The 11,974-nt window shown below is 51.1% G+C and overlaps 1 protein-coding gene across 3 annotated transcripts; it reads right to left on the bottom strand.

Annotated features, from left to right (window-relative positions):
* Positions 1-1,852: 1,852 nt before the first annotated feature.
* Tafa3 (TAFA chemokine like family member 3) lies at positions 1,853-11,411 on the bottom strand. Of its 3 annotated transcripts, XM_052731964.1 has the most exons (7): positions 10,960-11,411; positions 9,770-9,827; positions 8,177-8,244; positions 7,943-8,058; positions 7,025-7,174; positions 6,095-6,219; positions 1,853-4,311 (listed from the first exon to the last, which is right to left on the bottom strand). In XM_052731964.1, exons 4-7 carry the CDS (start codon positions 8,055-8,057, stop codon positions 4,300-4,302), a joined length of 402 nt encoding a protein of 133 aa, XP_052587924.1. In that variant the 5' UTR covers position 8,058; positions 8,177-8,244; positions 9,770-9,827; positions 10,960-11,411; the 3' UTR covers positions 1,853-4,299. The 3 variants fall into 3 exon arrangements, with proteins under 3 accessions (XP_052587924.1, XP_052587921.1, XP_052587923.1); XM_052731961.1 differs by lacking the exon at positions 1,853-4,311 and having other exon boundaries at positions 5,991-6,219; XM_052731963.1 differs by lacking the exons at positions 1,853-4,311; positions 10,960-11,411 and having other exon boundaries at positions 5,991-6,219; positions 9,770-10,355.
* Between the last annotated feature and the right edge of the window lie 563 nt (positions 11,412-11,974).

The following is an 11,974-nucleotide window of genomic DNA, read 5'->3' on the forward strand; positions in this document are numbered from 1 at the left end:
CAGGAGGATAAAAGGAATCTGTGCCTTCAAGAGTGGTTTGAAAAGGAGTTCTCTGGTCCTCTGCATGCTCAGCCCACACATCTACTCCAAATACACCTACAGCCACATGAGTCCAGTAGCTGCTGGGCCTGTGCCTACCCCACACTCACACTTGGTGACAATTCACAACCCAAGGACTGACTTCAAGAGACAGTTTAGCTTCTCACACTGGGAGAAAACGGAAAGGAACCTTCCCCATCTCAGCCACACGGGTGGAGTGGGAATGTACACTGTGTACTGGGCTGTGTACAGCCAGTGTGCTCTGGGCCAGCCATCTGCCTCATTAGTCAGTGTTGAGGCCGAGCTAGTTTCTATGCTTTCTGAGTATCATCCTTGCTTGAGGGCATGAAGATGCTAAAATCCACAGACATAGAAATGCCAGCCACACACATGCCTGCACAATCCCATCTTTACACAAGGATGCGTGTGCAGTCTTCCTGAAGTTCAAAAATAGTAGTTGCATGAACTTGGAAAGGAGCAACTGAACTGATGTGGGCTGTGATGTATCCGAGAAGTGTCCACCTGCCCTGAGTCTTTCTCTTAGACTGTCTTAGACTTTAGGTCTGTGGTTTTGTTGCTGAGAGACGTCACAAGAGGCACTGGAAAGGATTTAAGGGGGCACGGGCACAGGGTCAAAGGGGAAAAAAAAACCAAAGCTCTGCAAATACAGGAATCAAATGCAGCCGTCAGTTTCTAGATTTCGAGTGTACATATTCAGAAGGCTACAGTAAACTACGTTACAGAGACTGACAAAAAGTTCCCACAGAATATTTTCATTTTGAGAGTCATGTGGTCTCTGCACAATGACTCAAATATGCTGTCATAGCACAAAGATAGTCATAGCCAATAATAAGCAAGTAAGCATAGCATATGTTTCAATAAAATTTTATTTGCAAAAATAAATGTAGCCCATGTAATTTAGTTTGCACAGGACATAAAGAACCTGGGATTGCCAAGATGGCTTCACAGTCCTGCAAGGCTTTCCATTCTTTTTCTGTTGTTGTTTTTCTTCTGACAGGGTCTCTGTGTGGTCCAGACTGGCCTCTACCTCGTCATCCTCCTGCTTCAGCTTCCTAAGTGCTGGGGCTGTGGGTATGTCCCACCATGCCCAGTTTGCCAAGGACTGACAGGGCTCCATGCTGCCTCCTCCAGAAAGGACGAAGGTCAGTTCTTCCCCATGTGGCATCAGTCTTGTCCAGTTTGGTTCTGTGGTTTGAAGTTCTGAAGTGGCGATGTTCACCCCACCCCCTTTCTCCCCTCTGTGTGTTTCCTCTACATGTTTCCCATTTTTCTTCCCTGTTCCTTGCCCTCACAGCATTGGGTGATTCTAGAACGAGACTCTCACAGTCATCACCCTGTCTTCCTTCCAAGTTCTCGTTTGTTCTGGGTTACAAAATGGCATCTACAAAAGCGGAAAGAAATCCGTGCCGCATGCTGCATCACTGGGCAGGACATGCCATCAGCTTGCTGTGTGACTGTGGGCAAATTACTTAACCTTTCTGAACCACTCTCTCCTCAGCTGGCAAATGAAAGTGTTGGCTGACTGGCTTCTAAAACCCCTTGCAACTATAGTTCTGTGGTTTTAGGGAGCTGCAGTCTCAAAGCTGTGGAGCTGTCTGGAGTCATTAGCCAGGACGTCACTCCCAGACGCTAATGAAACTGCCAGGGGGCCAGCAGAAAGCAGTCACATGATTTATAGTTGTCAACTTTCCTAAGGCCTGCATAGTTGAGGGGATGGAGGTTCCCGCAAACTTCAGAGGATCTGAGATGCCCCCACCAAGGAGGGATACAAATGACTCTAGGAACCCCATGCTCCAAGGAAATCCATTTATTTCTAGACTGTCATTTGGATAGCTGCAAGACACAGGCAGGTTTGGACTCAGTTGGATACAGAATTTAGGGGAGCTGGAGTTGGGGGGCTGGTCACTTTCTTTTCTTTGCCAGACCTTCTTATGTGGTGCTCTCCTGGACATATACAGACACCCCCTCAGAGTTCACCCAATAAACTCATGGCCAGGTCAGGAGAGAGGGAGGCTGGGAGGACTTCAGTTGGGGCCCAGGGGAGGTACAGGAATGGGACACTGAGGCAGGTGGAGGCTGGTGGCGGCTGGCAGCTCTCCAGTTTGTGCGGCATCATTTCCGTGTTTTCCCCTCCAGCCCCAGCTCATGTGGATGACACAGCTGGTGTGTGTGTGTGTGGGGGGGGGGGGCTGAAGCAAGACTGTGACAGTGTCCAGGAAGGAGGGGAGAGCGAGCCCACCTCTCCTTCCAGCGTTCCGTCACTGAGCTCCACAGCAGCCTGCAGAACCTATATTCTGGCCTCCAGGAAAGCGGGCTTTTATTGTCTGGCTCCGCTAAAGCTGTCTCATTTGTAACCTAAATAATTCACTCACCCATCTCTCTCTCTCTCTGAGCATCAGGAGAAAAACAAAGCCAGCCCTAGCCCTGTGCTCAGGTTTCCATGGCACAGAGGGCAAGCCAGGAGGCTGGGAGGCCATCCCAGGCCTTCAACTGTCCCCTGGGAGCGGTGACAAACACCTGAAATGGGTCACAATGTGTTTCTTCCATCCTAGAGCTAAAGACGGCATTGGCAGTTCTGAAATGTTTTCAAAACAAAATGAAACAAAGAATATGTCACAGAGACTTAATAATGGTCTGCAGAACATCGAATATTCACTTTCTTGCTCTTTCCAGAAAATATTTGCCAATCCCCTGCATGTATCCTCTGACCTCCACTCTTGAGTGTGGAAAGAGGCCATGACAGCCTTTGACCTCTCATGGGGACCCTGGCCTGTGGGCCCTGCTGTATGCAGAGACTGTTAGAGGCCTCCTTTCTGAAGTTAACATTGCTGCTCATCTCATAGAGTGAAAACAAGAACGTGCCCTGAGGTGGGGTGATATCAGAGTCTTATTCAAATGCTTAGGGAGACAGGGGAAGCCGAGGCTCCATCCTCAGCTAGCTATCACCGATCTGCCTTCTCAGGATCGGGCATCATCCAGGCTGGCCTCTAACACACCCCGTTCCCTAACTAAGGCCTGGGTGATGAGAGGAAGCCAGCATGCTACTCCCAAGCCATCTAGGAGGCCAGCCTGATTGTAAAGAACTTCAACTTTGGGCTGCACTCTGGTCTGACTTTCTGCCTTCCAGGTACCTATGCAGGGAGATGGCTGAAGCTCTTAGAAGAGAAGGGTCAGAGGGGCAACAAACGGGATGTCAGCTCCAGTGCTCCAGCTGCAACCAGGCCGAGTGACCTCTGGGCTACCATGGGGACTGCTCGGACTTGGGGGACTGAGAAGTGGCTCCACTCTGCAGTGGATGGGGATTCTGGATTATTTTGGATGGGAGATCAGTGGCGTCAATCAAAGTCCCAGTGATCAAAATCCCCCTCCCAAGAAACATGTAGCTGCTCTCCAGACAGTGTTTGCAGGGTCCCGCTCTCTAGATAAAATTACCACGTAAGACCTACCCTGGAATCTCAGCAACTATGGTTTGGAAGCCCGAGCTGTGACATCTTTGGGCAAACCATCTCATCTCTCTGTGACTCAGTTTTGTCATCCATTAAAACAAGAAAAAAACAAAACAAAAACCACCTGAAGTTTGGGTAGGGGTGATCCTGAGGACCTGTCCATCCCATAGACAGCAAAGGGTGTGAGCCACACACCCTGCCTCTGCAGAGCTGTGCTGAAGAGTTGTTGGGCTTCATCTCTGCTTTCCCACACTGTCCAAAAGAGATCCCACTGGCTTGGCATCAGGGGACAGTGTCTCCTTTAACATCTTAACATCTTTCTGGGGATGCAGGACTGATGGGAAGGTACTGATATGACTTCATCACCTTGGGTCCTGTGATCATGATTAGAGGGTAGCTGAAGATCTATGAGAGTCTCATCCACCCCATCCCCACCGCATCCACAGCAGGTAGCTCAGAGGCCATGGTACCACACACTTTAAACTGTTTAAATCATCTGCCATCTACTCCCTAGTTTGACAGGATATTCCTTAAGGACAGGATTATATGTGTTGACCTTTGTTCGTAGGAGAGCACAGGTCTCTAAGTATGTGGCCAAAGATCCAAGCATTTCTGCCAAGCAGCATGACTAACAGGGCCCTGGCAAGTCTGACATTGCATTTGACATGGGACACATGGGATTCCATGTCCGGGTGGGTGAGTCTTCATATCTGCTGGCTGGTGACCAGAAGCTATTCTTCAGTCCAGAGCCCAGTCAAGGCTGTTCTTTCTGCCTAAGCCATGACCCCGAGAGTTAGCGTGTGACCTGGAAAGCAAGCGGTCGGGTAGAAGAAGGTTAGAAAAAGCAGCAGTGAGCCAGCCACTGTAGCATGCCAGAGAGCCTCGGTCATGCAAGTCAATTAGAGGTCATGGCTGCTAGTCTCCTACAGCCGTCGAGCTGGACATGGTGGCCCGGTGCCGGCGTCAGTCAGACAAGCCTCACCACTGTTTGCTTCTGAGTCACCACACAAAGTGCAAAGGCCGTAATCTACCTTTCAGGCCACAAACCTTACCCTGTAACAGTATGGCAAATGTCCCAAGCTCTGTGATGGGCCTCACTTTGCAAGTCTTGATAAACATTCTCAGAATGGCTGTCTTCCTTAGCTGCCTACAGACAGGCTGCCCAGCCTTCCTTCCTTCCTTCCTTCCTTCCTTCCTTCCTTCCTTCCTTCCTTCCTCCCTCCCTTCCTTCCTTCCTTCCTTCCTTTCTTTCTTCTTTCTTTTTTTTTAATCAATTAAAAAAATCTTTTTTAACGTATGAGTGCTCTATCTGCGTGTACGACTTTATACCAGAAGAGGGCATCATATCCAACTTTACTGATGGTTGTGAAACACTGTGGTTGCCGGGAGCTGAACTCAGGACTCTGGAACAGCAGCCAGTACTCTCACCCACTGAGTCATCTCTCCAGCCCCCCTTCCTTTTTTTTAAGTTTTGTGTGTATGGGTGTTGTATCTGCACGAATGTCTGTGCACCATATGTGTTCCCAGTGCCTTAGGAGGCCACAAAAGGGTACTGGATCCCTTAGGACTGAGTTATTATTGACAGTTGCGAACTGCCATATGTGGGTGCTGGGAATTGAACCTGTGTCCTCTACAAAAGCAAGAAGCGTTCTTAACCACTGAGCCATCTCTCTAGCCCCCAAACAGTTCCTTGCTGTAGCTAGCTACCAGTGTTGTGTGTTCTATGAAAACGCCCGCTTTTCTTAGAACCCTAGAAACTGTTAGCCTTCTCACTGTGCATGTGGGGGCTGGGGGCGGAGACACTGCCTTGGCTTGTCCCTCGTTTGCACAGTTGATGATGACAGTGACATGCAACTAATTAGCCAAGGCACACATGAAACTGCTAAAGAGTCTGATAAAATTTTAATTGCCCCTTGTTTTGTGGGGGCAGGCAGCAAGCCATGATAATAATCTTCTTGGTGCTGTCACTGAGGAGAGATCAATCTCACTACAGGAGGGCAGGTAGGAACGGCAGGGAGTTAATGGCTGTGGTGTAAGGGACTGGGCACAGTCTGTGGCAGAGGGTGGTAGGCAGAGTAGTTACTGTTTCTGGAATTCAGATATTAGGAGAAATTCCTCCCTGGATAACCTAGGTAATTTCCTAGTTCTCCACCTTTTTTCTCCCTTAGGCTTTGTTGTTGTTGTTGTTTTGGTTTGTTTGTTTGTTTGTTTTGGAGACAGTATCATGCAGTCCAGGCTAGTCTTGAACTCCTGATCTTCCTGCTGAGTACTAGGATTACAGATGTGTGCCACTATACCTTGCTCCACTTTGTTTTGAAAGGCCTGATATTTTTTAGTGGTAAACCCATGCTAAGCAAAGAGGAAAAAACCAAGGCATGCAGAGCATCAGTTTTGCCTCCCAGGGCAAACCACATCCTCAGCAGCAGTGCCTAGAGTGGAGGCAGCCGCAGGAGGACTGTCTGGAATGCGTTCTCACGGTTCACATGTCCACCTTACAGTACTGCCATCCTGGCCCTCCAGGGCTCGGCCCCTGTGCTACCCCAGGTGAAGGGGAACAGGACGGGAGGACGAAGCATCCACCTCAATACCTTGGTGGTTTTGACCTTGTGTCCACTGCTGCAGCTCCACCCCGACAGGTCCGGGAGCACCTTACACTCCTCCCCCAGCAGGCAGGGCTCCATCTGACACCACCACTTCTGCAGGACGATGGAGGCTGTGGGGCAGGAGGCAGGTGTGGCTCTAAGCGCTGGGAGCACAGCGCTGGCCACGCTGGTCTGTGAATGAGGTGTACCTCCTTCCCACATGCCTAGGGCTTTGCTCGCTACCTCTCCCTTCTCTCCCCCCTACCATGGGCTGTCCAAGGAGGCAACACCGTACTTAGACTGAGGACTGGGGGCTATCCCAATAAACTTCATTACTGCCTCACACCGAAAGGGGAAGAGGACGTCAAGCTAGGAGGCAGCCGTCCTTAGCACAGAGGTCCCGCCTTCAGCGCTCTCCTTAGTGGATATGAACTGATATCCACACCACATCCGGGAGTGCACAAGCTGGTGTGCAAGCTAGTGAGCATGAGCATGGTGATCTGGATGCCGCCAGAGCGTGGGAACACAAGTGTGGGCAGAAAGGAGGGAAAGTGGATGTGTGATGTGAGGGATCACATGTGTCCACAGGAGAAGGCAAAGGTAGGCTGAGAGAAGAGTGGACTTGTAGAAGAGGATCTCTCTGGAGGAGTGTGTGGGCAGAGGAATTAGTGTGAGGGAATGCATCCCTGTGTGCATGGACCAGGTGGCAGGTGTGTGTGTGACCTGTAACAAGAGCTGTCTTCCTTTATGACACAGGGCAGGTCAGGTCTGCCCTTTCCTCCAAGATGATTCTCCATCACTTAAGACTGATGAGGTAAGTCTTGAGATGACTATGAAACCAGATCCCAGCAGATGGCAAGGCCTAAACAGACTTTCTTATCTCTGCTCTGGGCCTCCTTACCCACCTGGCTGCCCAGGACCTGGCCATTCACTCACCATCCACGCAGGAGGGCTTTGCCCTTGTAGTGCCAGCCACCTGGCCAGAAAGGCAGGAGCATTTGACGGTCTGGGAGCGCTCCTCAATGCGATTCCGGTTGCAGCAGCGATGTGCGGCAATCACCTCACAGGTGCCTTGCTTTACTAGGACTGATTGGCCAGCAGTATAAGATCAGGTGACCCTGGCCTCCAAACCTGCCCTCCTCCCTCCCACCCTGCTGCAGGCCCTCAAGTCCCTCCTCCTTGGTCATGGAAAGGTCATTTAAGAGATATCCAGTGCTGGGGCTGCAACTCAGTGGTAGAACTATGCCTAGCATAGAGGCAAGTGCTCAGGTCATACCTTCAAAACACACACACACACACACATGCAAAAAGAGAGGGAGAGAGAGACAGAGGAGAGAGAGAGAGAGAGAAAGCGTGTTATCTAATGGTAAGGAAGAGAAGAGCAGATGAAACCTTCATGTTACCTCTCTACCCACCCTGCTGAGGCCATACTCATGACTCTTTGAAAGCTGGAGTTGCACACCAGCCCCCACCTTCTACTTTCTCAGGGTGAGGGCAAGGGCCCCAGAGCTTACAATGCGTGGGGCAGGATCATCCGCTTACAGAGGCTTTAGCCATCCCAGAAGGAAAACCCCAGAATTAGGCCAGGAGACTAGACTTAAGCCTCCACCCGAGGGCCTCTCACTGCAGAACACCTTCCCCCTGGAAAAGATAGTACCAGTGTGTCTACCCAGGCCTTCTCTGGAGGGCAGCAGAAGAAGAGGACAGTTTCCTGAGTGATGACCAGAGGAGTCACCTCTGCAAATATTACTCTGCCCCAGAGATTTGCGGGCTTTGTGGGATGGGTTGGAGGGCCTTCTAGCTCTCCAGATGTCCTAGAAAACCCCTTCTCTAGTCTCACCGCCTTCCCCAAACCTGCGGCTGTTGGAGGCTGCAAGGAAGCAGAGGCCAGACGTGTCCACAGCCAGGCCAAGCACAGTGCTAGCACCCAGCTGCCTGGGCTCCAGTTGCTCACGGTCTTCTCACTCATTCTGTGGAGAGAAGTACATACCCTGCTTAACTCAGGGCAGATGCTCCCTCTGCACTCAGACTACTCAGTCTCTTCTCTGTGTCATGCTCTAGAAGCCCAAAGTTAAGCAGGATGCAAACCTTGTCTCCAGGCAGCTTGCAGCCAGTGATGAGTGATACAGAAGGACCAGGGAACAGGAAGGCAGAGCCTGTGGAGGAGACATTCAAGAGATTTTGCCGAGTGGATTGAAGGGCTGTGCCATGGGTTAGACAATGATGCTGACTCCCACTTTTTGAGCTCTTGACCCAAACACTTCCCTTGTGTGCTCCTGATTATATCCCACTGCAGAAGGATGGCTATAACCCATTTTACAAAAGAAGCTCCAAAAGTTTGACTCTAACCCTAACAGCCATCAGTAGAGCAGCTGAGTACACTGTGGAGCACCTGAAAATGTAGTTCTCTCCAGATCACTGGGAACACAGAACAGAACACACCAAAACCCCAAATCATCCAGGAGCTTGGTAATGATGTGTGTGGTAGACTCTAGTGAGAACCCAGTCTTACAGGGGAAGAAAAAGCAACAAGCAGGAGGTGTATACACAGTGCGTACAAGGCAGGGTGTGTGTGTGTGTGTGTGTGTGTGTGTGTGTGTGTGTGTGTGTGTGTGTCCGTCCTAATACGTACACACCAGGTCTGGAGAGTGTACATTGTTTGTCATTGAGAAGGGAAATTTGTTGCTTTTCTAAGAGAAGTGGGACGAAGAATGATTTTTTTCCCACCAGTTTCTTTCTTTTATGTGTTTGAGTTTCAAATCATGGGACTGTAATAGTGCAATTCAATCTGAACACAATTTCAATTTTTGAAAGAAAAAAAAAAGAAAAGAACGAAAGGAAGGAGGAAAGAAAGGCTTTTCGTAGTGGCAGATGCTTGTAATCCTAGCACTTCGGAGATAGCAGAAAGACCATTGGAAGTTTGAGGCCAGCCTGGTTTCCATAGTGAGTTCCAAGCTACATGGGAAGATCCTATCTCAAACAATCAAAAACAAACAAACAAAACCAAAACCCGGGGCTGAGGGGGATGGCTCAGTCAGAAAGAGGACTTGCTGAGCAAGCATGGGAATACCAACACAGATGTGAAAAGCTGGACAATGTAAAAAGATCACTGGGTTGCTGGACAGCCTAGTGCGGGATTCAGTGAAAGACCCTGTCTGAAGGGAGTATGGGGGAGGGCGGTAGAGCAGGAAGCCTCCGTCAGAAGGCTTCCCCTGGCCTTCACATGGTGCACACATGCATACACCATGCACACACACTAAAATAAATAAAGGAAGGAGGGAAGAAGCAAACCTAGGCTAGAAGTTAAATGTCTTGCCAGAGGTTGGCTGGCCTGTGACAGGACCCAGAAGCCTGCCCTAGGCCCAGCACTCTCTTCCTCCTTTCTCCTGTGAACCGAACAGGGCCTCAAACGTCTACACCAGAGGGTGGGTAAGAACCAGAGGGAAACCAGGGAAGCAGAAACACTGAGAAACTGGGAGACACTAGCCACAGAAGGGGACAGAAAGAGCCCCAGGAGGTCAAGGGTTGGCCTAGATCACTGGCCCCAGCCAGCGCCAGCTCCACTAAGACCTCAGAACAGGTCCTAAAACCTGCTTTAGCAGGTGCCAAAGCAAAGGCTACAGGTACTCCGTTGGAGGGGACGCTCACTCCTCCACTCCCATCTCCAGTTGTCTCACTTACCGTCCCTGGAGTCTTCAGGCTTCTGTCTGTTCATCTGCTGGTCTCAGACTCATTCCACCTGGATAAGTAGAGAGCAATTTGGAGGTAGTTCAGAATAGAGAGAGACCAGACCCCTGCAGGGGCCAAGAGAAAGCTTGGAAGAGAATAAGGGAACCGGCTGGGCATTAAAGGAAGTCCAGCTTAGGCTGTTCCGGTGGCAAGGGCAGTCGTTTCTGCTCTAGGAAAGGACTCCGGCTCCCCTGCCCTCCTCCCCCAGACTATGGAAACCTGAGGGGGAGGTGACCCTGAGAAGAGTGGCTGCGTTTTCCTTTTCCTAGGAGCAAAGCAGGAGTGAGGGGATAAGATTCAGTGCTGCCATCTCTCTGGTCTTGGGACAGAGCTAAGTTCAGAGAAGCGTGCAGAATCTGCCAGCTTCGTCCTGGAAGAGACCCCTGGGGGAGAATTCCGAGGTCTCCAAATTCCCCTGGCCTCCACCTCCAACCTGTCATGAGCCTCACTTCCTGGACTCTTCTGGAGCCGGCTTAATTCTGCTACAGTCCTTACAGAGCGCTAGCCTACCGGTGCAACAGGTCTTAGCTTCCGTGCACAGCCCACAAGGGCGTCTCCATTCTCCCCCAAGGTCCTGTGCCTGCTCAGTCTCCCATGAGAAGTAAAACTGAAACAGACACACGGGGCTGCTGAGCTCTGGAAAGGCCCAGAGGGGGAATGGGGATGGTGGAGGGGTGGCGCCCATCCGCTGGGGATGGGGGCGTTCTTGCCCTTCTGTGTGTGCCTGTTTTCTAAGTGGGTCTGCTCTTCCAGTCTGTGTCGGGGGCCCTCATTTTGAGCATCGCAAAAGTCACCTGTTCTTCTCTTGACGATATCCTGTTTCTGGCTGAGCTCTCCCCAAATCCCATCCAACTCATGCATTTCTCCTAGATACTCCAATGCTCAGAGAACTTAGGGGAAATGGGGACTCAGGATCTCTGGCATTCTATTCCCTCTTCAAACGGTGCTGGAGAAGGAGGCTTCTGGGATTTGTTCTTCAGCGTCTACCTCACTTTTCTAGGGCTGTTTTCCCAGTCCCCAGTTCAGGCTAAGGTGATGCTGAGGAGCAGCCTGCGTATCAACAAGGGATCAATAAGAACCTTCCACCTTGCTCTGCTTGCTCCTGTCCCCTTCCAGCACCCATTCTTACTTCTGGTACCCACCTGCTCCACAGCAGTGGCCCCGGTTCAACCCTCTGGCCTGAGGTCCTCGATGCCTCTGAGCTTGGGATCTAGACTCCCAAAGGCGGGTTTCTCCCGGGAGTGGCCAGCTTGGGTGTTGTCTGGTCCCGAGCTCTGTCTGTGATCGATCAGTCGCTATCAAGTTGCTGTGCCCTGAGGAGTGCAGGGCAATGGGCTAATCCGGCGACCTAGTGAGCCCGGTTCTGAGCACTAAGATGCTCTGGGCCTGGACCCACCAGCCCTGTGGAGCTCAGTCGGGTCCACCCAAGCTTCCCGCCCTCAGGCTGGGGAGCGCGCAGCCGCTTGGCTGGGAGTTGTCCCCGCTGCTTCAGCCCTTGCGGGTACCTCTGCCTCCTTCGAGATGTGTGGGGGCGCTCTGCGGGGAGGTTGAGCACAACTGGCTCGCAGCGGCCTCTGGTGGCCCAGGGCGAGACCAGGGACAGAAGCCCACCGGGCTCTGTTTTCATGGACAATTCTTCTGGGGGCAGCACGTGACAATTAGAACAGGTCCCTAAAACCTCCAGGAATGTGGCCCCTAGTCCTGTGGTGCAAGGGAGGTAGGTGGTGTTCTGGGGTCGGGGTAGGCGTTGGGGCTGGGGGTAGTCTTCAACTACACCAGCAGTAGACTCTTATTTAAATCTAAGCTCGTTAGGTCTTAAAATTCAGTTTTTCAGACCATGTATAGCGGTTCACACCTATAATCCCGGAACTTGGGAGACTGAGGCAGAACTGTCACAAATTCTGGCACAGCCTGGGCTATAGTGTGAGACCCTATCAAAAAAACAAAAACAAATGAAGAGATGGGGACAGGGTAGACAGGAGGTTGATTGCACAGGAGGTTGCTTGCAAGTTTGAGGACAGCTTGGTCCATATGGTTTACACAGGGTTCCAGTCAGACCATATCTCAAAATGAAGGAAAGAGAGAGAAGGGGAGAAAACCCAGTCCTTTGTTAGTACACTCAAGTGTTATTTGAGGTGCTTTCCAGGCACTGGAAGC

Source organism: Peromyscus californicus, unplaced genomic scaffold (genome assembly GCF_007827085.1).
Source record: "Peromyscus californicus insignis strain IS unplaced genomic scaffold, ASM782708v3 Scaffold_9__1_contigs__length_137607984, whole genome shotgun sequence".
Lineage (NCBI taxonomy): Eukaryota > Metazoa > Chordata > Mammalia > Rodentia > Cricetidae > Peromyscus > Peromyscus californicus.

What these genes read in the sequence shown, in the direction of transcription:
- Tafa3 (XM_052731961.1), bottom strand. Translation starts at nt 8,057, where the DNA reads ATGAGTGAGAAGACCGTGAGCAACTGGAGCCCAGGCAGCTGGGTGCTA. An exon ending in GCAGCCTCCAACAGCCGCAG is followed by an intron (nt 7,175 to 7,942) that starts GTTTGGGGAAGG and finishes CTGGCCAATCAG; the next exon opens with TCCTAGTAAAGCAAGGCACC. An exon ending in AAAGCCCTCCTGCGTGGATG is followed by an intron (nt 6,220 to 7,024) that starts GTGAGTGAATGG and finishes CCTGCCCCACAG; the next exon opens with CCTCCATCGTCCTGCAGAAG.